At 37.5% G+C, this 27,200-nt stretch overlaps 2 protein-coding genes across 2 annotated transcripts in view; one reads left to right on the plus strand and one right to left on the minus strand.

Moving 5' to 3' along the window:
• Positions 1-12,409, plus strand: part of LOC121417186 (vacuolar protein sorting-associated protein 13B-like) — a 73,379-nt gene extending 60,970 nt beyond the window's left edge. Inside the window, 12 exon segments of the mRNA XM_041610792.1 lie at positions 1,143-1,373; positions 2,607-2,796; positions 3,203-3,639; positions 3,914-4,069; positions 4,863-5,212; positions 6,098-6,345; positions 6,812-6,988; positions 7,449-7,619; positions 8,164-8,349; positions 9,755-9,857; positions 10,472-10,721; positions 11,574-12,409. Of these exon segments, the coding sequence (XP_041466726.1) occupies positions 1,143-1,373; positions 2,607-2,796; positions 3,203-3,639; positions 3,914-4,069; positions 4,863-5,212; positions 6,098-6,345; positions 6,812-6,988; positions 7,449-7,619; positions 8,164-8,349; positions 9,755-9,857; positions 10,472-10,721; positions 11,574-11,876 (2,802 nt within the window). The 3' untranslated portion in view covers positions 11,877-12,409.
• A 5,933-nt stretch (positions 12,410-18,342) lies between these two features.
• Positions 18,343-26,111, minus strand: LOC121417192 (androgen-induced gene 1 protein-like). The gene is made up of 6 exons (XM_041610805.1): positions 25,880-26,111; positions 24,559-24,696; positions 23,449-23,550; positions 21,443-21,558; positions 20,396-20,547; positions 18,343-18,509 (listed from the first exon to the last, which is right to left on the minus strand). Exons 1-6 carry the CDS (start codon positions 26,030-26,032, stop codon positions 18,466-18,468), a joined length of 705 nt encoding a protein of 234 aa, XP_041466739.1. The 5' UTR covers positions 26,033-26,111; the 3' UTR covers positions 18,343-18,465.
• Positions 26,112-27,200: the final 1,089 nt, after the last annotated feature.

Raw genomic sequence — 27,200 nt, forward strand, 5'->3', positions numbered from 1 at the left:
AAATTGGCAATGCGACAAAGATGTGTGATGTCACTGATGAACAACTCTCCCATTACTTTAGTATATATTTCACTTGAATTGCCTCTTTTATCACATCTATCCATAGATCATGTGTTCTTTCTACATGAGGGCATGTAATACATATTTTTTTAAGAATACATAATGGATAAAGAGTTTGTTTAATCGTAAGAAAAAGCAAAAAGAGACATTTTGAGGGTATTTAATAGTCCACCAAAGGGAATGTTGTTCATCAGTGACATCACACATCCTTGTCGCATTGCCAATGGGAGGATCTCCATAGCATTGGTGATTGCAATATTCAAATGCTCATAACTTTCTCATTATTTGTCCGATTTTTCTCAAAATTTCTTTATTCTTATTCTTTGATTTTTCTGTTTCTACACAAGCCTATTTGTTCCAAAGGTTTAATTCCCCTTTAAATAATGTTCCTGTGGAGGGCATCTAGGAGAACAGAATACAATGGTAAATTGCTACTTGGTCCACATCTTCTTTCAATTTGGTCTCATCCCTCACGGACTAATCGTACAGGGGCGGATCCAATCTTTGCCAATGGGGGGGTAGGAAATTTGTTTCAGTAATATTTTGTTGGATTGGAAGCTCAAAGATGATTTTTTGAAGGGGTAGTCCTAATCAGTCACTTCTTAGCTTTATTCTTATAAATTAATATTTAATATCATAACCCTTATTTATATGATGCGATCGCAAAGCGCGAGCTAATTTTGTTGGAAATTTTAGTTATTTTTTCCTGAAATTTGAACATTCTGGGCAATGTTTGTTATCCTGAAAAAGTTGTGCATGCAACCTAATAATTACTACGAACACAAAGCACGAGCAGAAATGAACTCATGGAAAAGCTACCTCTGAAAGACTGCTTGCAGTTAGCATTTAACAATCAAATGATGCGAGCGCAAAGCGCGAGCTGAATTTTTTTGACATTTTCACCTAAAGAATTGAAATTCTAAGCACTTTTTGTAATCAAGCAGAATAAGTATATAAGTAGACAATTGATGACCTTTGACTGACACCAAAATAGAATCATGAATGCAATTTATCCATATTTGTGGTAGAATATTTAATGTTCCCACTTTTATGCTTTTATGATTTCTTTTTAATCTATCTAGATTATCATCCAAGCAAACACCATTCAGACTGTCACCATTCCCTCCAAGTCATCAGAACACATCCCTCACCTCAAATGGGATAGCCCAGCATGTAGCCAGCCAACAGGATCCTTCCATTACCTATCTCTTGCCTTGTGTGACCAATCAGCTGCGGAGGGGGCGTGGCTTGATGAATGGAGTGCTTGGTTCAAGGTTGACAGTGATTTCCCTAGGGTTCCTCTCACTCTGCCAGTAAGCTATTTTTTTTTTTACTTCCACGTACTATGACCTTCCCTGTGGAATTAGTTGCCATATTCCATTCGTTATATTTCAAACATCGATTGTTTAAAAATTGCCTTCATGCAATTTCCTCTCATTGTCATGTTTGTGTTTCTTTTAACCTTTGCCTTTTCCTGCCCCAAGTAATCTTTTTTTTCTTCATTTTCTCAGCACGTTGAGCACATAATCAATGTGGATTTAGTGCTTTAGAAATACTCTATTTTAGTATGAATCGTGTTATAGGATTGGTCAGAGGTTGAAGGGTCACGCAAGTTCGGAACAATGGGGAAATTGAATAGCATGCAATTGCAAAAGCCTATTTCCTTATACACTCAATAATCTATCCATTGTGAGCAACACCCATGAGATAAAAAACAACAGAAAGTACATATTAGATTGAACTCAGGATCGTCATTTGTTTTGGGTTGCCAAAACAATCCTAAGACTCTTAGTCTCATGATTGGTCATTCAAGCAAACATGTATTACACTTATATGTTCAGCTGTTTGATTGACTTATCACAGCACAAAATTTTGAAATGCAGGGCAATAAATTGTGTCTCTTGGCAAAGATTATAATTGTATCAAACCTATTTAAGGCTTAGCCAAACTACATTCTTCCCCTATCGTTTGGAACGTGCTTGACCCATTAATCATGTGTGTTATTTCCACTCCCATTGATTTAACTTTTGTGTTTTGCTGATCCCTTCAGTCCATATAGTCATAACATGTTAGGAGTGATTGTAAAGGGGAAGTCTACCCCAACAAAAAGTTGATTCAAATTGAAAAAAAAAATTAAAGAAAATCAAACCAGCCCAACACAGAAGTAGATGTAAGATAAGGAAGTACTGTCAATTTAAAGTTTTTCTTAGTTTCACAAGACAATTACATGCACTCGGTGATCAGTATTCAAATGAGGGAATCAAAGGCATTACACATTATTTTTTTATTTTTATATATTTTTTTTGGGGGGTGGGGATAAAGGCACGTTCTTCAGGAATATAATGGATTAGGAATAATTGTATATTTGCCATTTGCATTCATTTGTCTTCATCTGTATGTAATCTTGTGATGACTTTCTTTGTGTATCAACTTTCACCATCATTGCATAATACATTGTTTATATGTAGACCAGAGCAATTTGAACTTTACTGCAATGTAATCACTATTATTAGCATGAGTGCAATTTGGAATGACCTTTGACACAGATCACCAAGCCTTCCAAGACGTTCCAGTCCAAGAACATCGTGACCTGCCCCGTGGTCGCCATGGTATACTGCCATCAGGGCATGACCTATGTGACCTTTGACCTGGACCCCTCTCCCAAAGTGCTAGTCATCAATCGATGTCCCTTCCCAGTTCATATCGGGCATTCCCAAGAACACACCAAGGTGGAAGGTAAGGTCATTTAATTGTGAACAACCAAGTAGTCACCAATATGTTTTTAGATGATGTTTGCATGGTGGTATGAACAATATCAAATATGGTTTACAGAATGCCATGTGTGAAGTCCTGGAAAGGACTGGGATAAAAAGTGCATAGAGGTAGAAGAGAAATGGAGAGGCAAGTAAGTGGAGGTCATTAAGGGTCAATGTACTTAGTAATTTATTATCTATGGATGGTGTTTTGTAATGATCATTCATCTTAGTTGTTTTCAAAGTCGGCACTGCTGCTATGTTGAATTGCATGATGCAGGCTGCTAGAGACTGCCAGAGGTGTTCCATGTCCGAATTTGTGTTATTATTACCCATGTAGCCAAGTTATATCAAAAGGAACTATACATTAGTTATTTTTTCGGTTGCAGAAGCCCTGGAGATTGAAGAAGAGTCCAGTCCAATGCCTAAGATTCCCATTGTTCCATCCACTTCCGTCATCCACTACAACCCTCCGCTGGACACACAGTCAAAGCAGTCTAACGTCCACAAGTTCCACTTTGCCATCGCCAAGCCTCCAGGCTCGGTCACTGTCCCATCCTCCCAGTCTCTCATGGAAGGCGGGTCAAAGGTCGAAGGTCAGCAATGGAGCGAGGCAGTGGATATTGTTGATTCGTGCAACCCAACGAGGTCCGAGATTGTCTCTATGCCTTCGGGAGGGTACCTGCTGGTCGCCACGGAATGCGTCGGAACGTTGATCCATATCTTTGTGGATTCTCTAAATTCTAAGGATGAACAGGTTGAGGAATCTCAAGTCGATCCACCTCAGATCAGCCAGTCTATTGGCACAGCTGGTATCATCGTCAAGGTAAGTTCTTGCATGATTACATCATAACATCTAGTCAATTTTGTTTTATTCATCTATCAATTGAACAAATGCCAATTCTGTGCCTGTTAGAATTGCCCCTGGCATTGACAGATAAATAAAGCTTGCTTGCTTGTAGATTAAACGTTCTCTACAGAACCTGCATTTCTTGTTGAATCATGCTTATCTTCTTAATATTGACCTCATGGAGCTCACAGGTGGCTGAACGGTCTGAGTACCAATCATTTGACATTCTTCTATTGACGTATTTTATCAGGTGATGAATGACCTTACACCCGGACCAGATGTCAAGGAAGTCCTTCGGGTGACCGCGGAAGGTGTGAGCTTTCTCATGGTTGCCAGAGAGGACCTGAAACGCACCAAGGCTCTCCATGCTGTTCATCTGCTTTCTTTCTCCGTCGCGGAAATCCAGGTCAGTCCCATTCATTTATTATCATGTCATTAAAAATGTTGATCACTACTTGTAAAACAGAATGGTGAAAGTTTAGGGAAAAAATCGGACAAGCAAAAAGAAAAGTTATGGCTGCTTTAAAATACTGTACATTTCAAATCGGCAACTGGGAAAGTAAATTATGACAAGTGGTAGGGACAACTTACCCATAGGCCATTTACGCAATTATCAGGGATTTTAAGTTTTCTTTTAACTACCTGATCCCCTGGGCGGTAATCAAAGTATAACCAAGGTAGCATATTGTTTCATGTCTTCATGAAAGAAAAATTTAATTTGAAGTTAAACTTTGATTTTTTAATCCATTTTATGTATTTGAGTAAATGGAAGATTAAGTCCTTGCCTGTCCACTTTGACCTCACCAATGCAGGTTTCCATTGGTATAGTGATAATACCAATTTTTACACCTTTTAAAAATTTATAACTTTATTATTGTATGTCCGATATTGTTCAAATTTTCAACTATCTATTTGATTTTTCTTTTTCTTTTTTTTTCTAAATTGGTTGGATTCCCCTTTAACCCCTTGCCTTGTAAGCCCGATCAGTCCCTATAGGAAGTCTGTAGGAATATTCTACTCTCATTAGGTACATTTTAGTTTCTCAGACTGATATTTATCTTGTAGTTCTTCATTATGTTTCCAACGCAATATGTTATACTCAGACCTTCGCATTTTTAGGAATAAATTCCTAATGCATTGCTGAGCTACGGGATATGTTATACGAATGCATTTTTTATCTCTTGATACAATCTGTCCAGATTGACAACCAGAGCCAAGATGGCGGCGGTTACGACTTCCCTGTCATCTTCAGAGGTCATGAAAGGTCAGAGGACAACTTCTTGCCAGGCATTGACCACAACTACCAGCTTACCCCAGAAAGATGGTACAACTTTGTCTATGCAGGAGTGCAAGAGAACAGAGAGAGTAGTTTCCTCTGGATGCATGTCTTCGTGGAAGGAAACGAGGGATTCGGAGATCGTCTCCGCAACGCAGAAGTTGCTTTCCACAACATGGAGGTGTACATCGAAGACCAGTTTCTGCGGAATGCCAAGAGCCTCGTGGAGACATACTCCCCATCATCTCTGGTCCAGGAAGCGCCCTCGGCAAGGTGGGTGGTTTTCTGATATTATTTGTCTGTTTTACTTGACGATCGTTATGTAAGTTTAATGTTTCTTTGATTATATCAGTCATAGATATCTCATCTTGACTTATTTCTTGAGTGTAAAATTATGTCTCCTTGTATAAATATGTGTCTCCCTTTTTAAGAAAATAAGTTTCAGCAATGATTATGATATAATAAATTAGTAGTCAATCTTACTTCACCTTCTTGCATGAGAAAAAAAGAAGAATAAACATTTCATGCTAAAATAAATAGGGAAATGACATCAGTTTACTTATTGCATATTCATGAAGCCATGTATTTTACCAAAGTAATGCATAACTGTGAAAGGTCATAACTCTTTTATTCTTAGCGTAATTTTTAATGAATTTCTTAATGTTTTCTTTGTCTGATTTTGCTCAATATGTTCAAATCACACAAGTTTTCTGCCTGGAGAACCCCTTTAATACTTCATTCAACTTATTTTCAGAAGAAAAAAGAAGATGATACTTTTTTCCATAGAATCATAATGCTTCAAGCTTTAAAAAAAGTTACTGTAGATTCTACTTTATCATCAAACAATGTATTTTATTTGGTTTCAATATGTGGGGGCATTGTGGTCTAGTGGTTACGACTCTCTTTTTTCAGTCAGAGGGACTTGGGTTCAAATCCCAACCATGGCGTGTTTTCCTTCAGCAAGAAATTTACCCGCATTGTGCTGGACTCGACCCAGGTGAAGGAAAAGGAATTCATTCCTTTAATGTACCAAGTGCCCTTAGCAGCTGGAGCCACAGGCGGGTTAATATGAAGTGCGCCACTGAATAGGCAATGACATGAACGGTGCCTCATAAATGCTGCTTATATATTATTATACTTCATAATTTCCACTTTAAGGTCTGGCCCTCCTCTGATGGTGACCGTAGCGATGGACGCCTTGAGGTCTCCCATCGGCCTTCAGCAGCTGACCATCCTCCCAATCTCCTTGACCGCCAGCGTACATGCTACACTCAAGATGTTCATCTCCTTGGACCAGACCCGGCTCCAGTTCCAACGGTACGAGACTGGACCTATCTACGCAACCCATCGTCAGCTGGGCCAAGCCTTGACGCTCCATTACACCTCGGGAGCTCTCTTCAAAGCTGGTGCGTAGGTTTAATTAATCAGTGTTAAAAGCCCTATTTTTAAAAGGACACTCAAGTTATCCATTGTCTTAGGTACATCTTCGAAACATTTTGAAGTTTAGTTTAAAGTGCTTATGATACAGAGTCAAAGACCATTGCTATAGATCTTCGGTGATCATGGATCATGTTGATTTTTTTTTTTTTACCAGAACCTCAATAATGTTTAGAATGCCAGATCATAACCGGTTAATACTAATCCAGACAATGAACACATTTAAAATGTGTTCAAGTTCTGCCATGTTTAAGATATTTACATCAAAATAAAGTTTGTTTCTCTAGGCTCACCCAACATTGTTGTGTTGTTGTCTACATTCAACACTCAGCATGAAGGAGTGCATTTTGTGGTGGGATTCACTAAATTTTGAGCACAACTGTATGCAGGATATTTACTTGTTATCGCTGTATTCCTTCTGTGATGCTAATTCAGGTTGGGCTATTGGTTCATTGGATCTGATTGGCAACCCAGCCGGTTTCCTACGTAGCGTTCGTACAGGCCTCTTTGATACAGTGTACCTACCCTATGAGGGACTCACCAGGGGACCTAGTGCCTTTGTGGCAGGCGTGGCCTCCGGAATGTCATCTTTGGTTCGTCATCTGTCAGCTGGTAAGAAATATAATCATACAATGTAAAAGATGGGCAGTAGTGACTCCCCATGAACAAACATGTCACTTCTGCTATAATCATAATATGAAAAATGTTGAATTATAAGTTATTCCTGACACATGTAGACAAGCAATAGGAACAGCTGTATTTTGGCATTGGTCTTAACGTTTGTTCAATTCTCAGACGTGTTTTTGGTCACTCATTTCAGTCCATATCAAAATTATGGCAAAAATTTGGTAAATGAACGTGTTGCTGCTGCCCTCTTCGTTCATTGGCAAACTGAGAATTTATAATCCCACCAACTTGCCTGGCTCTGATTTCCAGCCTGGCCTGGTTCCCAAATCACTGAAATCACTGATTTTGCATCGAAACAAACAGCTGCTGTCAAGGATTGAATCATGTTGGCTAGCCTGTTTGCAAGATTGCTGAAAATGCAGCTTTGCTTTCTTTTTAAAAACAGGTACGCTTACTTCCATCACCAAGTTTGCATCCAGCATGTCTCGCAACCTTGATCGTCTGTCTCTCGATGCTGACCATGTTGCAAGGCGTGAGGAAGAGAGACGCCGCATACCGGAGGGGATGTCCTCGGCTATTGTCCAAGGTCTGAGTAGCTTTGGAATCAGTTTGCTGGGTGAGCATACTTTGTATTCATCCTAGACTTCACAAGAATTCAATCTGGAAATGTTGGCATTCCTGGGTCCGGGATTTCCTGATTGGGGTGGGGGTGGGAGGCCCAAAATTGTTCAATTTTGTTTGGAAAAGAAAAGCTGTTTACGTATAATTAATTTTCTCACTGATTCACAATGCACTCAAGATTCTTCGGTGAATCTCTGAATGCATTCAGTAAATAACATGGCAGATGCTCTTGCTAAGGGTGCTTTTTAAATTTTTTTTATAGTAATGTTATACTTTCAGGAACGTTGCCGAGGGGGGTCAAGAGATGACCCACAAGTACCCTTTTTAAATGGAATACTAGGGTATTATATGGCTGCATGTCCCTGACCTGCATCCTTTCTTTAATTCTATCTTTCTTCCTCTCTTTTTCCTCCATTTTTTTTTCTCTTTTATGTTTCACCATTTGAAAAATCACGGGGCGGTCACCCTCAGGGCTGCCCCTGTATAACATATTTCTTTACAATGTGGCATTAATTCAGTACTGACCTTGACTTTCTCAGGAGCCATTGCCGGCCTGGCTGACCAACCCCTTCGGAGCTTCCAGGGAGCTGGCACCGATCCGTCCTTGTCTGCTTCCCCTTCGCAGCGAGCTAGAGGTGTGATATCGGGCGTTGGCAAGGGGCTGGTAGGGGCAGTGGTCAAACCTCTGGGTGGGGCAGCTGAGCTGGTGGCCCAAACAGGACAAGGTAGGTAGATGAAAATGTTGTCAAGTTTTGCAAGAGGCAGTGCGGTCCAGCTTTGGACATGATAGTTTTTATGCTCTGTTCATCTATCCAAACTTGTAGTATGGGGAAATGGTAGATGCTTACTTCAGATTTACTTCTGAATTCGTTGATTATGGAATCTACATTTCTCTTAAAACTTTTGAATTTCTCGCTGAATTTCTTCTGTATTCAATCAAGTACTTGTGAGGGTAAATGTTGATAAATTTTGACATGTTATATATCATTTTAAAGCATAGGATTTGCATTTACAAGCTTGATTTTAATCTCAAAATTTGTTTTCAGTGACCTATTGTTGGTTTGGGGGTGGCTAATCATGTATTGCACACAGAAATATGTAGGACTTCACACAATTGACTAGCTCTGCCATTTCATCATTCTGCTTTTAGCTCATGTTGGTTTATGTAAAGACATTTGGTCAGCAGTTGTTACATTGAATCATGATACATTCATGATTATCATGAGAAAGAATTTTAATGCCCACAATTATTTTTAATTTCATTTTGCCCACAATCGTAATATCAGGGCCGCGTCTTACAAAGAGTCCCGATTGATCCAATCAACCACGACTATGAAAAGCCAGCAACATCAACATCTTAAATGCATGTTTGTTCAAATATTTTCTAGATATGATGTGTATTCATACATTCATTGTTTTCTTGAAAATTCTGTGTGCTTCTCTTTGTTTACTAAGGATATTGGGCTAATTTCCTGTGCATGACATTGGTGGATTTTCATATAGTTGAAATGAGGCCCAAATCTCCCTGATTGTCAGAGAGACTCCCCGTAAATTGACTGATTTTCAACAGCCCCCTGATTCACTCGTTGATTTCTTTCAATGGATTGTGTGTGATGGAGAAAGATCTTCCTCCTGCCTAAGTAAATTCTCCCTGAAAGGTCAAAATAAAAGATGAATACCAGTTGTGGTAACAAATCTCAAAATGAGTTCGAACAGAATCAAATAAAATGACCACCAAAGTATTTGTATGTATGAAGAAAAATATGTGCCAAATGGCTCTGGGAATAAAAAAAGTAATTGCTGAGAAATGAGGAAAATTAGCACTGAATTCCATAATATGTCAGGTATATTTCCAAACAATATTAATACACTGTCCCACATATGCCTTTTTTTTTGTTAGTGATCATCAGAATTATCAATTTTCAGCTAAGAATTCATTATTTCACAATTATAAGTTTATTTCAATGTGCCAGAACTAGATCTATGATAATATGGTAGCATTAAACCTTGATTTTAAAGACTTTTTCACGAAATAATTGTTGGCTGCAACATCTTTCTTTTACTTTAAACTGTTCTACATGTACCTCTTTAAAATCATTGTGTTGTATTTACCTTTGGTTCATAAATCAGGTATCCTACATGGAACCGGTCTTGCAGAGTACCGGACGCCTCTAGGAGCACAGTTTAGTGTGATTAGGAGCTCAGCCACCAATGCAAGGCTTAAGTATGAATGGTAAGTTGTTGGTGATTGTATGTTAAAATATTTTGTCTGGTTCTGTATTAAAGGCCATGTCAATATTAAGTTGGCATTATGGAGTGTGCTTGTAATCCGGTCTAAGTGGGGAAGTTACAAATTGATCCAGAGGTTCGAGCCCTGGTCACGTCTTTCGAATGGTGATGTTCACGGTCGGTCCAAGCGTAAATAATCAGATCTGATCACTAAGTCAAGCTGGTTAAGATTTCCTGAGTGGGAAATTTGTAGAAAGTGGAAAATCACTCTGTGGAAATAAGATCTTTGTTGTTGTTCCATCAATGAAGTCTTTCTTGGGCCACTCACCTTTAGCTCTCTGGTTAAAAGGCGTACATTTTTTTGTACTATTAAAAATAGTCAAGCCCTCACTGCACTCATTGTCATGTGATAGTGACCTAAATAAACAAGATCAACTGTAGTCTGCAATGATGACAGTGTTTAATGGAACAATAATATAATACAGCTGTATAATATGTTATCATCTTTAAAATGGTGATGAGTTTTGCATTGTTTTTGAGTTTAGAGGGTTAGAGAATGTAAGATTGGTAAAGCTTGGAATCGACCCTGATGTGATTGGAATTGTTTAAAACCTGTAGGAAGATGCTGAAAACCCTTCCAACCTCAGAAATCCTGTACCACGTAGACATCACATCCATGACTGTCCAAGGCCTACAGCGTGGGGGCGCCCTGCTTCTTACCCCTGAAGTCCTTTACGTCGTGAGTTCAAGCGAGGATATGCAGCAGTTGACCCTTCCCCTGTGTGACATCGCATGTGGACCTGTCAGATTCAATGAGAAAATGCTCAAGGTTGTTGTCAAGGGTCCAGCAGCTGCTCACAAAGAAAAGGTGAGTATTTCAGTTTCCATTCTAAAAGGATTACAGACATTTGGCCTGGGAGTGAAACTCAAACAATCGATGCATTTAATCAGTAAACCAATAATCGGCAACCGAATACTGCTTTTTACCATTATCAAATCATTGGTGTTCATCCAAACCGTCATGTTAGTCAATTTTGGTCATAAAATTGATTATGAGATTTTTGCAGAAAATGAAACTGCAAGTCCTATTCTATTCATAACTAAATTTCTATGTGGCAATTTATTTCAGTTTTTGAGATATGAGGGAATTTTCATGGGGATTCCATACATATTTTTAATCAAATGCACAAATCCCATCGAAAACATGTACCGTAACAGAGCGATACATTTTGACTGATCGCGATCTGATGTGCATGGTTAGCCAAACTTTTGTATCGGCGCTTGGCACTGCATTGACTGTGCATGTGAAAAAAAATATGTTTCGACCGTTGCGCGCATTGGAATCGCGGTCAATCAAAACGTTGTATCGCTTTTTCCCTATGGCATTTTTGTACAGGGAAAATCTATGCCTCTCAAACCAAAATTACTAGCCTGTAGCTCTTTGCGATATTTTCTCAGATCCTTATTTTGTGTAAGAATAAGGATACCAATGTCAAGCAATTGTCTTGGTCTTTCCAACCATGTATTTTTCTAGCGATGCATATGTTGTAAGGCTGGGGAACTAAGTGTGAAAATAACAGTAAACTTTGTAGTCAATTTTCTCTGAAATGGGTTTGGACTGTCCTATGTGTGATACGTTTTGAATGACCGCCAATGAAATGCTCGACAGATGTGGATTACTGATTTGCGATTAATTTGATTAATGCATTTTTTTTCACAGCACCCTCTGACAGCAGACCGTGTGGCGGACTACGTGGCGGCAACCTCTGACACATCGGGTCACGAAGACGAACCGACCGCCGCCTCTGACAGCCCGTCGGAGGCATCGGAAAGAGGGTCGCAGGAAGTTCGGCGCTCTTACCAGTACAGCATGGAGATGGCGCACCGTGAAACGTTCCTTGTGCTGTATACGGCGGCCAAGAATCGGTTAGGAGGTATAGGATTCTGTTACGATGAAGGTGATAATATAGAGTACAGACAGTGGCAGCTGGCAGCAGAGAAAGCCAAGATGACTGAGATGTAGTGTGTGTGTGTGTGAAGGAGATGGTGATGCACTCATAATAACTTATTATTTACCTTCACCCTCATTTAGCGGGGGGGGGGGAACTATGACCCCCCCCCCACTAAAAACTTGGCCTGAAAAAAAGTTGAAATAATTTTTAGGCCTTGTCAATGCTGAAATCTTAACCAAGGTTAAGATTTGAAATGTCACCTTAACTTGAAAGTATAAGGACCTATTTCTTTCATGAAAATTTGAAATTCTTGGAAAAGTTATCATTTGTATAAATGAAGTGTGTGAAAGATAACTATGTCAAGGCCTTTCTTCAAAGCTTTTGGGCACCATGAGCTTGCAATTACCCAAGAGTCCTAAAATATTGTATGAATGTAGACTAGGATGACACACTGCCTCGATAGTATTGGAAGCAAAAAAATGAATCTTGTCAATTTGAGCATTTCACAATCCTTTTACCCTTTGATATATTCACATCTCTCCATTGTGAAATTCACCTTGGATTATTTCATCACTGAAGTTTTATATGCATCATTCAAGTGAAAGTGAAAAAGAAAGTTCTCAATCTTATTGAGAGCGATTTTAAAGCTGACAAAGGTGTTTGTTCTGACTAGACTATCAAAAATACTTTCTACACTTATAAATATTTCTTTTTGATAAACCCTTATGATAGGTGGGACTGAATTGCCATTAAGCCTCTCTTGTAGTATGGGGATAAGCTTAGCCCACTTTCTTTACACACAGGGTTTTTGCGAAGTGGGCCTACCCAACCTTTAGAACAGGATTATTTGGCTCTTTAAAATAGGAGGGTAAGTCACGCTATTGCGGTGCTGAGAGTGGTAGTCCGGGGTTAAGAGCTGTTAGTGGGAATGGAAACCTGGCCAAGCCAAGGATGGTCATTGAACGTCCTGAGGGCTACGGGGCCAGCGCTGTTGTCCAATCAGATATAAGCGCTCATAAATGGCTACCACTAGTCCGGGATTACTGAATTTTGTGTGGGGGAAAGCTAGCATTTCCTCTAATAGCCAGGGTTAGTCAGAAAATTTGGCCTGTGGGGAAAAGGAAAACATTTAGTACTGGGCGCCTATAATACATGTATGATAAAGGTCAGGGGCCTGTAACACAAAGTTTAGCAATGATCGTAAACATTTTTCTGCGATTGATTGCATTGACTACAATGTAAATCAATCCTGAAAATCAAGCCTATGATTAATAGCTAACTTTTGTGTTATGGGACCCAGGTTATAGGACTGTTTACTTCATAGAATCAAGTTCTATGGCCCGTATTCTGAAGTCGGGTGTAACTTAGGTCACGGTCTCACTCTGTGCTAAAATTATGGGCAGCCAAAACTAAAAAATTCTATTTACATTGTATATTTCATATGTTTACTGTTTTGTTTCCATTTTGCTTTCATAATGAAGAAAAATGCTTCGGTTATCATTCCCAGCAGTTATGAATGATTTTAGTGTCGTGTCAATTAATAATTGAAAGTTTATTTATACTAGAGGTTTGTGCCCCTGTTGGCTATCCATATTTAAACCGCAACTTTAAACCTGAGTCCAGAATACAGACCTATGTGTGTTACGATTTTTTTTTTTTCAGAGGAACGGTCAAATTGAAATTTTGCTTCTCAATCGTTTCGCCTTCCATTTCTTGGGAATATGCAAGGCAAGGTTATTTACATCTCAGCAATATCAATCCACTGAAGTTTAGTTTATTACAGAGATACCCTGAGTTTGTTTATTATTCAAACTTTAATAGCCATTGTGGATTCCATGCACACACTAACCTTTCAAAGAGAAACATTGTGAATATAAATTGATTTCTAAGTCTTCCTTGATTTTTTTTGGTGTTGATTTACATTTCCTCTGTTCAAACAGTAATTTTCTCATTAACATATATATAAATAAGATGTTATGAATCATGTGATATAGATTTATAGAGATCTATTGAAATAATTCAAATTTCATTGTGTAAGTGTATTGTCAAAATCGGACAGTTGTTGCAATATAAGTTTGTTTGTATTTTTTGAAAGCTATAGAATATATTTATACCTGAAAGAAATGCTGAATATAATTAAGTGTATTTTGGAATTTTTATTTATTTAGGCAAAGTTTAATTGGTGCCAAAATTGATAAATATATGTATATTAAGTATTCATGCATTTAATTAAGTTTATTGCCATTAATTTATTGTAAGATATAATGTACAAATATACTTTTCAATTTTGTATTCCCCCTCCATTCATGATGTTGTTTGTTGTTGTTTTTTTTGGTAAGGAATGGTACAATTTGCCTTTACATTCCACTATATAACATGACGCAAATTATCCCAATATTTCAGAATTTTTCTTTACATCGAATAATAGATGTTGATATCTTTCAGTTCAGATGTGACAAGTATTATTCCTTCTATTTTTTTTTCATTTTGTGTATATCTATCTGTTTACAGACTTTACTCTTTATTTATCTTTGAACTGGATGAGATTTTTTGGGTAAAAGTTTTATTACATGTTCTACTTTCTGAATGAAAAGATAAAGTTACAGAATACAAGATATCAAGCTAGTGTGTGTTTTGTTCTTGAAGTGGAAGTTTTTTTTTAACTCGAGAAATCAGTGGGACATGAAAAACGTTCTTTATTCCACAATCACGAAAAGTTACCTTTTGAGGGGAAACCTTTCGTTTGCGAGGCTGCAAGCTTCGTCATTGATGGATCAATTGCAACTATGGAAAGCCAGCAACATCAACACCTATTATGCATGATTGTTCAAAATATTTTCTAAAGTTCTATGATGTATATTCATGCATTCATTGTTTTCTTGAAAATGTGCTGTGCTTCTCTTTGCTTACAAAAGACAATATGCAAATTTCCTGTAAAAAAAAATATGACACTGATGGATTTCCATAGTAAGACTGGGCCCGGGGAAGCATTGTATCAACATTTTCGTCTGACAAGTAGTCAGATCTGCAACTTCCTTTGATTTTGATTGGCTGAGAAGCACTGTTACTATGGTAACTGTCAGATTAATCAGAACTTGTCTGACAAGTCCTTTGATGAAATGTGCCTTGTTTGACTAAATGCAAAATTTCACTAGTACGATGTAAATAAAAGGTTTGCATACAGGCACGGATCTTACCAGATTAGATTCAATATTTTCAAGGAGCCGACAATTGTGCAAAAGCAATATGGCCCCTGGCCTGAAATGATATTGTGTTCAACCTGACTAGATCCACCACTGTTTGCCTATTCAGTGATTCAAAACACAAAGGATAGCGATTAATTGCTAATAGGAAAGAACGATTCTGGTTGGTTCCTATCAAAATCTACAGAACAAAATGCGCACGCAACAAAGATCTTGATAGGCCATTTCATTTTGCGATTAATTGCTAACATTTGTTGTAACTTCTAAAGGTTTCCATGGTGAAGAAGTATAGTGTAGTAGGTTTCATGGTACACCATGCATCTTTATTGGGCAAGTGTTGGTCCTGAAAAGGACCACCCAATCTCGCCATTTCGACAAGTGTGTTCTTGTCATCAGGAGAATGAGCAAAGTTTGTAAAAGAAGGTCTTATATACTTGGGGTACATGTCTATGCTCATTACCCAGCAAGGTACCGTGCACTGTGACCTACTATGTAAGGCCTGCTTTTACAAACTTTGCTCATTCTCCTGAAGACAATAAGAACACACTTGTTGAAACATTGAGAATGGGTGGTCCTTTTCAAGACCAACACTTGCCCCAAAACGATACATGGTGTACTGCGGAACCTACTACCTTATTGCTAACCTTTTCTTACGGGGCCCTGATATTAAAAATGCTTTGACATTGGCAATTATTTGACTTGTGAAGAGACTATTGTAGAGAGAATTGGAAAGTATAAGGAGAGAAAGAATGACTCACAGGGCAAGCATGTGGAGTTGAGAGATTGAATAATTTTTTATTTTTTGTACAGGAAATGGTATTAAAAGAATATCCCAGACAACGTGTGTGCCAATTTTTGGCATGATCGCGCGATCGACAGCCGAGATCTCGAGGGGGGCCTAAGCCCCCCCCTATATATGATCTCCCAAAATACCCCAACCTAGATATGGTTAAGTCCTATAAAATCAGCAGTGTCCTAACATACAATTACAAAACATTTTACATTGAATTTCAGTTGAATGAGCACAATGCTAAATTTGACGAGATTGCATTTTTTTTTACACATTCTAACTGGTATCTTCAACAATATCATTTCACAGCAAAAATGAACATCTAAATAATGAAACAAAATTACATGTACTTAAACAATCATAGGAACAATTTAGTTCCTGCATATGGTAAATTAGCATGTTTCAATGATTCTATGGCATTCAATTAAACATGTATCTTCAATAAACACATGGAATGCAAATGGCTCTTTTTTTCTTTTCTTTTTTTAAATACAATTCAATATCTCATATACCTGGTTTAGTTCATTTGATTTTTATGAAAAAATCCTGATATCTTGTGCTTCATTGAGCACACATTTAAAAATGAAAATTAAGAGAATGGTCAGGGCTTTGGCCCCACTTTCTACCACATCAAAATATCCATTTTGTCATTCTGATAAATATTTCATTTTTTCACAAAATCAATGTGTAAAAGAAAACTACTTGTCTCACAATCATTCTGGGCAAAAGTTACAGCATTTTTACGGGGGGGGGCTTATTTTTTGTTGAGTATAATTATATCACTGTGGTGGTTCATATGAATGAATTGTATTACACCCTGCCAATGGCATAACGCTTATATTGTTATAGTCCTATGCCATGGACCTGGGTTGAATGTATATCTTCTTTTGATTAATAAAGATGAAACATATACTCATACACTCGACTTCAATATGACATCAAAATATTATGAAAATAATTTGTATTTAGGTCAGTTTTGCCCTCTTTTGGCATTGATATTAGATTGTACAGGAATGATAGCCAGATTCTCCTATATTTAATATGCCTTAAAGACAAGTTATTTTTTACTTTTTGAATACTCATATCAAATTGAGGTAGTTCTTTCATGGTACAGAAACTACCATGGAACCCAAAGAAATAATACAAAATTGACTAGGAAAGGAGGGGTGAGGTAGGTGGGGAGAAAAACAAATTATTCCAAGAACATGAATAAAAAATCAATTCCATTTCACATCTCAATATACAATGTCATCAATTTTATCATATAATATTTATTTCCTCATAATATAAAATAATGAGAGACCATGGACCATACATACTTGTGAATCAAAATACTTAATCATACAAATAACAACTCACATGTAATAGAAAAGACACTGCAGCTGCGAAGTTTCTTTGAATTGGTAATATTCTCTGTCCTTATGTTCGTTCAAACAAATTCCAGAATCGAAAAATTACTTCTTACAGCCTATAAGTGACCAACAAGTATATAATGTTTATTCATTTCCCAGGAACATATGACATATAATAACATAATAGTCTCAAATGAAAAAACAGTAACATTTGCACCAACCAATGCCTGGGAATGACCTTAAGGACATTATTTCTGGATGAATTAAGGCTCTCCTCAATGGCTATTGTCAAGAAATTCATACAAACAAAATATACAGCATGTACACGATAACAGTAAGAAAGAAAGACATTCTATCAGGTGTTTTCTCCAAATTGCGATATAACGCACTGTATCAATTTTTTTTTTGCATGGAATGTCTATCCCATATTTTTTATTACCAGAATCTTGTAGAATCTCTCAGTTTTAGAGATCAACATCAAACTAAGGTAATGCATGCATATAGGAGCGATGATAATTCGATTACTTTTGGAAATTTCAAACTCTGAGGTCAAATGTCACATTCTTATACAGAAAATATTCCACTATAATGTTAATTTTTAATTTACAAACATGATTCCCAATATACAAAATACATATTAAAAATATTAATTGAAAGGCCCAATATTCCATCAGGCTAGCATCATGCATGAACATTGATGCAGAATTTGTTCGACCATGTCTGATTATAAAACTCTAAGGCCGTATTCCAAAGTCTGGTTTAATTGAGCCCACGGTCTAACTCTGTGTTAAAAATGCCTCAAATGAGGGAAAAATCAGGGAATTTTGATCAGCCCAAAAGTCGAAAGCATGGTAGTCAGTCAGACTGTTATATTTTGTTGCTTATCAAAACAACATCCATTGAATGACTGGTTATGGTGGTACTAATTAGTTTTACGTTATTGATTTTATACCAAAAATACATGTAATTCACTGCAACAACTAAAAGATGCGAAACTGGGATTGGGTTTAAATAATTATCAGGGAATTTTTAAACCTCATCAGGGAGTTTTGTTTTCTTGAAAAGCTGGGAACCCTGACCTTCGTTTTACAGGGCCCAGGGGGGTGTTTCATAAAGCTGTTCGTAAGTTAAGAGCAACTTTAAGAACGACAGGTGATCCTTTCTTGTGGTAGATGGTATTGAATTGGCGATGGTTTAGCGCTTAAGGGTTCACCAGTCGTTCTTAAAGTCGCTCTTAACTTAAGAACATCTTTATGAAACGGTCCCCAGGTTGTTGAAACTCATCAGGTTGATGATCGCTGAGATGGAATGCTCCTCAATCAATCTTGGAATACATGAGATCAGGATCAGGTTTGTTTTCTGGGGGAAAAAAGCAATGAAAGAAAATACCACCACTTACAACCAATCACAGACAACAACACAAATAGGAAACGACAGAGGGTTCACCCTAGCATTAAGTTTGTTATAATGAAAACAGAACGGTAAAAGAAATGTGTGAAAGTGGATCAAAAATCCAGTTATGAATGGCCTAAGTCACAACAAGCGGTCCACTGGTGCCCAACTGATGCTTCCCCCGTTTAAAAAACTTGGGGGGGGGGAGTGCGTGCCTCACTTTGTGGAATAGCCTTCCTGAAGATATTAAAACAAGTGGAATGCCTCTGGCCGTCTCACCTGCATCACGCGGTTCAATATAGCAGCAGTGCTGACTTTGAATACTACTCTAACTCGCACAAGATGTTCAGTGATACATGGTTACTCTTATGTCCACTTTTTATGAACTAGACCAATAAACTTACAGAGATATGATGGTTATTCACCAAAAAACCCCAACATGGCCAAAGTTCATTGACCTTACATGACCTTTGACCATGATCATGTGACCTGAAACTCAAACAGGATATTCAGTGATACTTGATTACTCTTATGTACAAGTTTCATGAATCAGATCCATAAACTTTCAAAGTTATGATGGTAATTCAACAGATACACCCAATTCGGCCAAAGTTCATTGACCTTTGACCTTGGTCATGTGACCTGAAATGTGCACAGGATGTTCAGTGATACTTGATTACTCTAATGTCCAAGTTTAATGAACTAGCCCAATAAACTTCCAAAGTTATGATGGTAATTCAACAGATACCCCCGATTCGGCCAAAGTTCATTGACCCTAATGACCTTTGACCTTAATCATGAGACCTGAAACTTGCACAAAATTTTCAGCTTGATTACTATTATGTCCAAGTTTCATGAATCAGATCCATAAATTTTCAAAGTTATGATGGGAATTCAACAGATATCTCCAATTCGGCCAAAGTTCATTGACCCTAAATGACCTTTGACCTTGGTCATGTGACGTGAAACTCATGCAGGATGTTCAGTGATACTTGATTAACCTTATGTCCAAGTTTCATGAACTAGGTCCATATATTTTCTAAGTTATGATGACATTTCAAAAACTTAACCACAGGTTAAGATTTCGATGTTGATTCCTCCAACATGGTCTAAGTTCATTGACCCTAAATGACCTTTGACCTTGGTCATGTGACATGAAACTCTAATAGGATGTTCAGTAATACTTGATTAACCTTATGGCCAAGTATCATGAACTAGGTCCATATACTTTCTAAGTTATGATGTCATTTCAAAAACTTAACCTCAGGTTAAGATTTGATGTTGACGCCGCCGCCGCCGTCGCCGCCGCCGTCGGAAAAGCGGCGCCTATAGTCTCACTTTGCTTCGCAGGTGAGACAAAAACTATCTCTGTCGAGACTTTTGAAAATCTTCTCAAGACTCTTTTATTTAACTCTAAGGTTTTCATGCGCCTTGAGCACTCTACAGAGTTGATTTGGCACTTTACGTTATGATTATCATTATTATTATTTTTCATTATTATTATTACCATTGCTATTATCATTATTATTATGTTTATTTAAACCTTCTCAAGCATAGAATGGGCTGAAAATTTCAAGAAATAACCTTTTACAAATACTAACTTTGTAACATGCATAAATTGTTATTTCAAATAAAAATTAAAGCATTACCCAGAGAAGCTAGCTTTAAATCTATATCAGCTGGACAAATGCCAAAAATTAAATTCCAATGGGGAGAAACGGTCAATGACAACTACATTTATGTAGTATTTGAATGTCAGATGATACTCGAGTAGAACTCACAGTAATGTAAACCAAATTTACCAATGCTTCAGGCAGGTTTTAAAAAATGTGTTCATTTCATTGAATACTCACTTCCAAAAACCAGGTTGCACCGCTCAGCTGCAAAGTACAAGGCTGCTAGGAAGGATGCAGTTGCCAATACAAAGATGACAAAGTAGATGCCTTCTAATTCTTGCAGGAAAGGATACACCCACAAGTCTTTCACAAAACCTAGGTAAAGCATCCTGCAAGGAACATCAAATGTTTATGAAATGCAATACTTGGTTATTGTACACTGTCAATTAGTTTGTTGTATGCAAGCAAATGGTAGGCTAAATGTCATACAGTTGTCCCGTTGCACACGTACTGTTCATAGTGTTCCGTTGCAAGGTCAAGAACAAAGTGACGTCACTATACAAATTTATGATTCGGTGCATTGCTTTAATACCCATCCAGCTTTAACTGGCTAATGCGCATTGCTGCTGCATATCAGATGCGCGTTTCAGGGATTTAGCGCTTCGCTTTCAAAATGTTAAATCTTATTTTCATAGATCACCGACAGGGAAAAATTGTTTACTCTTCCAATTTTTGCTATCTTCCGAGGCATCGTACAAATAGCAAATATTCTTATTTGTGCGATGGTACAACATTTCGCATTTGGTGAAAGAGAGAGACACTCCATTCAACTTATGCAAAATCTTGCACCATTGCACTTATACCTATTTGCCATTTGTATATTATTTAATTTCATAGCCTCAAACAAAATCTGTAGTCAAAGTGTATGAAAGTCATTGTTCAACCTTACAACCCTAAACAAGAAGACAATTTACTCTCATCCATTCCTTAGTACAGTGTGACAAGTGTAAATTCAGTGTTAACAGGCTCTGAAAATTGTGTTCATCATTGGAAAAGGTGTCTAACTAACTACCTGGTCCAATTAGTTCTTGATATTCCCATTTCATATCTAAAGCTTGGTATGCAATGTGGTTAATGTCTGATTTTATGTAGTTGTATTGTTAGGGATTCATAATTTGAACAAATTGGTTTTAGGGGGTAATATCATAATCCCACAATGTTTTTATCAAAGTAACCCCCCCCCCTTACTGATCCTTCATCTAAATTTTGTGATAGATTACTTACCATAATAAATAAGACAAGCCAACGACAAGTAAACCCAACATTCCTGATTTCCTCGATGGTTGTCTATGTTTCAACAAGTATGCCTCAAGCAGCATAATGAAAACTATGTAGGTGTGCTGCATAATACAAACAAAGAGTGTTATTACAATACACATGCCAATTTTATTTGCATAACCATACATTATCATAAATTATTATCAATGCACTACTAACGATGTCCAAGCCACATTGCAAGGACGCACATGATTTATATGGCAATTGTTGTGACATCACAGAATTAAAAACTTCAAACTAGATAACTAAGACAAGAATCTGTCAATCATCTCTTCAGTAAAAAAAAAATGACGTCCATTTCAAACAAGATAAATTGCAATTTTAGACCCGAGAGTCTATTGCTAATGAAATGTGATCTCCAAGTTGTAGCTCTGGAACAAATAATTTGAACTATGTACAGATCCTTCAAAAATTTCAAATCAAAACTTGTGGTAGGAGACCTTCCTCACATTGAACATTCAATACTTTAAAGCCACATCTGAATTGAACTTTATCCTGAAATGAAACAGTTGATACCTACATTACAGGGGGCGCGGAAGCGGGGGGCTTCAGCCTCCCCCCCCGCACTTTTCTCCAAACCGTGTACAAAAACGTAAAAATGATATGATTGTGATTTTTTGCATGGTCAGCCCCCCCCCCACTTTGAAAACCGTTCCTCGGCCCCTACATTATACCTAAACTACATGGGCATCTTGTTATTTGGATTCAACGACATTTTCTCTGGCGACAATTGCTCCGCTATAAATTCCACATACTAAAATTGGTTGACCAATTTCATCCCTGGATTTAACACTATAATACCCAACCCTAAACCTTACCTACACCCCAAACTTAACATGGAACCCTATTGCAACCCTAACCCTACAATTTAGATTAAAGCCGGGGGCAATAGTTACAAGGACAAACATCGTATCACTGTTATTTCTTGTCCCAAATGAATGAAATGGCCTACTATCAATTCTTTCATTATCATATTTAATCATTTCGGAAGCGACATTGGTTATAGTTATCGAGGTAACCTGTTCCATACCAATACAGCCTCTCCAACTCTCATCCAGGGGCCCGTAACACAAAACTTAGCAATGATCGTAGAACATTTTTCTATAATTGATTACATTGAATACAATGCACAATCAATCGTGAAAATCAAGCATACGATCAATTGTTAACCTCTGTGTTACGGGACCCAGGTCCTATTTTCTTTATCATGCAACACAACAATGTCATTGTTCTTATCACTGAATTATTTGTAAGATCTCTGTATTCTGTGTATTGGAAATCCCAAATAAAAATCTAAAGTTTGGTTGCAAAAGGGGTTAGGTCCACTTTGGACCATTCCAAGAAAAAACATGTTTTTATATCCTCACGTATTGCAATATCCTTATGATAAATTACGTTTTCATGTGAATTCAAACTTTCTTTGGTTTCATCAGAGCGACTAAAAATTTCTAGGTTTTGAGACAGAAAACAATAAAATTTATGAAAATGGAATTAACCCCTTTGAGAAATGAGCACTCCAGTAGAGTTTGGTTGGGAAAGGGGTTAGGTCCACTCAAGAAAATCATATTTTTTATTCTCCCAAATTTTGCAACATTCTTATGCGAAACTAAATTTTCATGATACCCTACCATCAGAACATGAAATTGGGTATAAAAGAAATCTACCTGTGTTCATATTTTTGAAAATATTCTTTTCCAAAAAAATCCTGTGTGGACCTAACCCCTTTTGCAACTAAACTGAAATGGACCTTAACCCCTTTTGAAAAAAGGGATTTTACTTTGCCATTTTAGTTCACTTTTTAATGGGAATTTCAACTTTTCTTTGGTATCATCTTATAGAGCTACTAAAAATCTATACATTGAGACCAAAAAATCAAATTTGGTGAAAAACGGACCTAACCCCTTGTGCAAGTGAGCTCTTCAAATATAAAAATCATAATTAGCGGTACATACCATACAGTGACTAAGCCACATAGGATATACGTCTTGGATCCGTACAGGGTAGATCAACTCTCTATCTATAGCGTAGATACCCCAGTACATCAATCCAACTAGCTGAACAGGAGAAACATGACAGAGATAAAGGAGGTCTAATGATTTCGGAAATTAATCTGCTGTGCAAACCCTTCACTCGAGTAAAGGGTCTGAATTGCAGCCTACTCATGCCTTGTGCACTTGAAACAGCAAGTTTTGTATGTGCTAGTCTTTGCGTGGAGACACACTTGTTGATCAAAGTTTCAATCGGGGTCTGTGCCTGCAGACTTATCGGAAATGGTGTACAGTGAAAATCCAAAGGACGTATTTGGCATATGCCTTAGGGTATTAATCAGTATTCACCTATGGGTAATGATTCTATAACTAAGGCAGAATACAACCAGAATTGACCAGGGTCCAGTCTTACAAAGAGTTGCGATTGATCCGATCAATCACAACTATGGTCAATCAATCACAACTATGGATGGGGAGCAATGTCAAGATCTAAGATACATGTTTGTTCAAAATATTTTCTAACTATGATGTATAATCATGCATTGATTGTTTTCATGAAAATTTACTGTGCGTCTCTTTGTTTACAAAGGACATCGTGCAAATTTCTTGTAGAAAAAAATTATGACACTGATGGATTTTCATAGAGTTACGATTGATTGGATCAATCTTAATTCTTTGTAAGATGGGGCCCAGTACTACTGTCAACTGGTGAACTAATATATTAATTGAAAATTTATCTTCCAAAAATGAAAATATTTGGATTGTCTATTGATTTACTTAATTATTCTGTTACAATACTAATAGAGACATATTATTTACACACATGTATGAAATATAATTATGATTTCATAAAAGTCATATGACATTACCAGCATAATTGTTCCATATTTATGACACAATTGTGCTATAACTTAAAAAATTCAATAACTTTATCTCACATTAATGAAATATTCAGTGCTTTGTTTGGTGAATTTTACTCCAAATTATTCATTTTCAGCCTGGAGTACCCGTGTTACAGGTGAAGAGTGGTATTGTATTATTGTGATCGCTGCCCTTTTGCTCCCTTTTACTTACCAATGTTATTGGAAATGCTACAGAGCAGTAAAACCAATCTCTGAGGCCAAGAAAAGTCTGCCCTATTTTAGTTCTGCTACCTGAAGTAAGGATCAGGTCCGTCACACAGCATACAAAGAAATACAGTATCTGGAAAAGCTGAAATAAGACATGGAGAAGTGGACAATCAGTTAATCAAATTTGTATAAAAAGCAAACATATCAAGGAGGAGTAGTAAATTGAAATTTTCATCAAAAGAAAACATTGATTAGCCAGTCTCGAAATTAACCAGGTTAGATAATGGGGTGTCGTGGTCTAGTGGTTATGACTCTCGTATTCAATCAAAGGGATGCGGGTTCAAATCCAAACCATGACATGTTTTCCTTCAGCAAGAAATTTACCAACGTTGTGCTGCACTCAACCCAAGTGAGGTGAATGGGTATCCGGCAGGATCGACTCCTTGAATGCGCTAAGCGCCTTTAGCAGCTGGAGCTAAAGTCATGGTAACATACCGTGTAACATTGAATATGCAACTAGATAATTGATGCCTCTTAAATGCTCTATTTTATTATTGTACTACAACAAATAACATAAGTAGTTCCATGTCACTAATTGCTCAAAAGTCCAAACTAAATGAAATCATTCACCACAACTCAAGATGAAATAATGGCTGATAGGCCTACCTTTTGACAATCATATCTGAAAAGGGATATTTTGAGAACTTTATTTATGTCAATAGGCTACACAAAGACAATAGGAACTTGGCATATCAAGTAATGCGACTGTGCAGCGTGGGCTGAAAATTGTAACCATAAAATGGACATTTTACAGAGCACTTGAAAAATCAATTTGTAAATAAAGAAAATAATGAAAGCTCTATATGTCCGAGCTGAAATATATTTTGTACATTGAAATTTGAATTCAAAATTTGATATTTCAGCATATATTAAGCAAGATACCAATCTCATCGAACAGGCAAAAATATTACATACTAAAATGAAAGATTTTGTTTTTTAAGTCTTCTCGATCCTCACCTATATTTTTCACTCGTCTTCCTCTCAATCTCATTTTCTTCTTTTTTCTTCTGTAAAAATTTCCCCTTTTTTTCTTCTTTCTTTCTCCCCCCTTTTTTTTCTGACAAAATTCTGTGCCAATTTTTTTCAGGGGAGCACCTGGGGGGGCGCACCAAATCCTAGGAGGCACGTCCCCCCCCCCCCCCCGTAGCTACGCCACTAGTGTGTGGTCGATGGCATGGACCATGGTCGAGCTTGATGATATTCTTTTCCACAACAAATCAAATAGCCCGACATGGAAAAGCATGAGTGGGAACAGGTAAACTTACCGTACACCAGACAGTAAGAAACTTGAGATCTCCCCCAAACGAGTTATGATGTGGGAGTTTTAAATCAACTTCCATCTTGTAATATGCGTAGATGTAGCAATAATACGCAAAAGCCACAAAATGGAAAATTGTGGCTAGAACTTGAGAGCTCATTATTGGCCTTTTATTAATAACAACTCACTAATAAGAGAGTCAAAAGGAGACACACTAATAAATTAGACTGAGGAACATGCACTCTAAATGAACGTAGAGGGCCATTTGTCCCCGATGATGTGAGCGAGGACGTACGTCTGCAAGCACCCTGATTGAAACTTTGATCAACAAATCTGTCTCCATACAAAGACTAGCACATACAAAATTGCTGTTTCCTGAGCGAGACGGCCTTCAGTACACAAGGTATAAGTAGGCTGCACATTCAGCCTCTTAACTCGTCCTGACAACATTCACCCTCGTATTTTGAAGGAACTAGCTAGTGAACTGTGCACACCTCTGTCATTGATATTTAATCTGTCCTTTGATGAATCTGTGCTACCTTCTGACTGGAAATCAGCTAATGTTACAGCAATACACAAAAAGGGCAGCAGAAAGGACCCTGGAAATTACCGCCCTATTAGTTTGACATCAGTAGTGGTTAAAGTTTTCGAGTCCTATACGTGATACCATTGTTAATCATATGAGCGATCATTATCTATTCACTGATGCGCAACATGGATTTGTCCAGGGAGGTCATGTTTAACTCAACTGTTAACTCCGCTCGAGAATTGGACTCAGTATTTGGACAATGGAGATCCAGTTGATGTAGCGTATTTAGACTTCAAAAAAGCTTTTGATTCTGTGCCACATGTTAGACTGTTGAATATGATTGCTTCATATGGTATCGATGGCCCTCTTCTTTCTTGGATTCAAGATTTTTTAATGCATAGAGTCCAGAGAGTTTCAATTGATGGATGTTATTCAGACTGGTCTACTGTCATCAGCGGAATTCCGCAGGGCAGCGTTCTCGGTCCGACCCTTTTTGTTCTGTTTGTGAATGACTTGCCTGACATTACTTCCTGTCGAACTCAGATGTATGCAGATGATGCTAAAGTTTATACATCCATCAACTGCCAAAATTCTTGCCATGAATTACAAGAGGATTTAAATAACATTTCTACCTGGTCTTCACTTCGGCAGCTTCCTTTAAAGTCTCAAAAATGCAAGACCCTACATCTTGGCTACAATAATCCTAAACACACCTATGTGATGGAAAACAGACATCTTGAGAATGTGGACTCTGAAAAAGACCTCGGTGTCATTGTTGATAACAATCTGACTTTCCATA

Source organism: Lytechinus variegatus, chromosome 1 (genome assembly GCF_018143015.1).
Source record: "Lytechinus variegatus isolate NC3 chromosome 1, Lvar_3.0, whole genome shotgun sequence".
In the NCBI taxonomy this organism is placed as follows: Eukaryota; Metazoa; Echinodermata; class Echinoidea; order Temnopleuroida; family Toxopneustidae; genus Lytechinus; species Lytechinus variegatus.

What these genes read in the sequence shown, in the direction of transcription:
- LOC121417192 (XM_041610805.1), bottom strand. Translation starts at nt 26,032, where the DNA reads ATGAGCTCTCAAGTTCTAGCCACAATTTTCCATTTTGTGGCTTTTGCG. An exon ending in TTCTTACTGTCTGGTGTACG is followed by an intron (nt 24,697 to 25,879) that starts GTAAGTTTACCT and finishes GTCTTATTTCAG; the next exon opens with CTTTTCCAGATACTGTATTT. An exon ending in GGCTTGTCTTATTTATTATG is followed by an intron (nt 20,548 to 21,442) that starts GTAAGTAATCTA and finishes TGTTCCTTGCAG; the next exon opens with GATGCTTTACCTAGGTTTTG.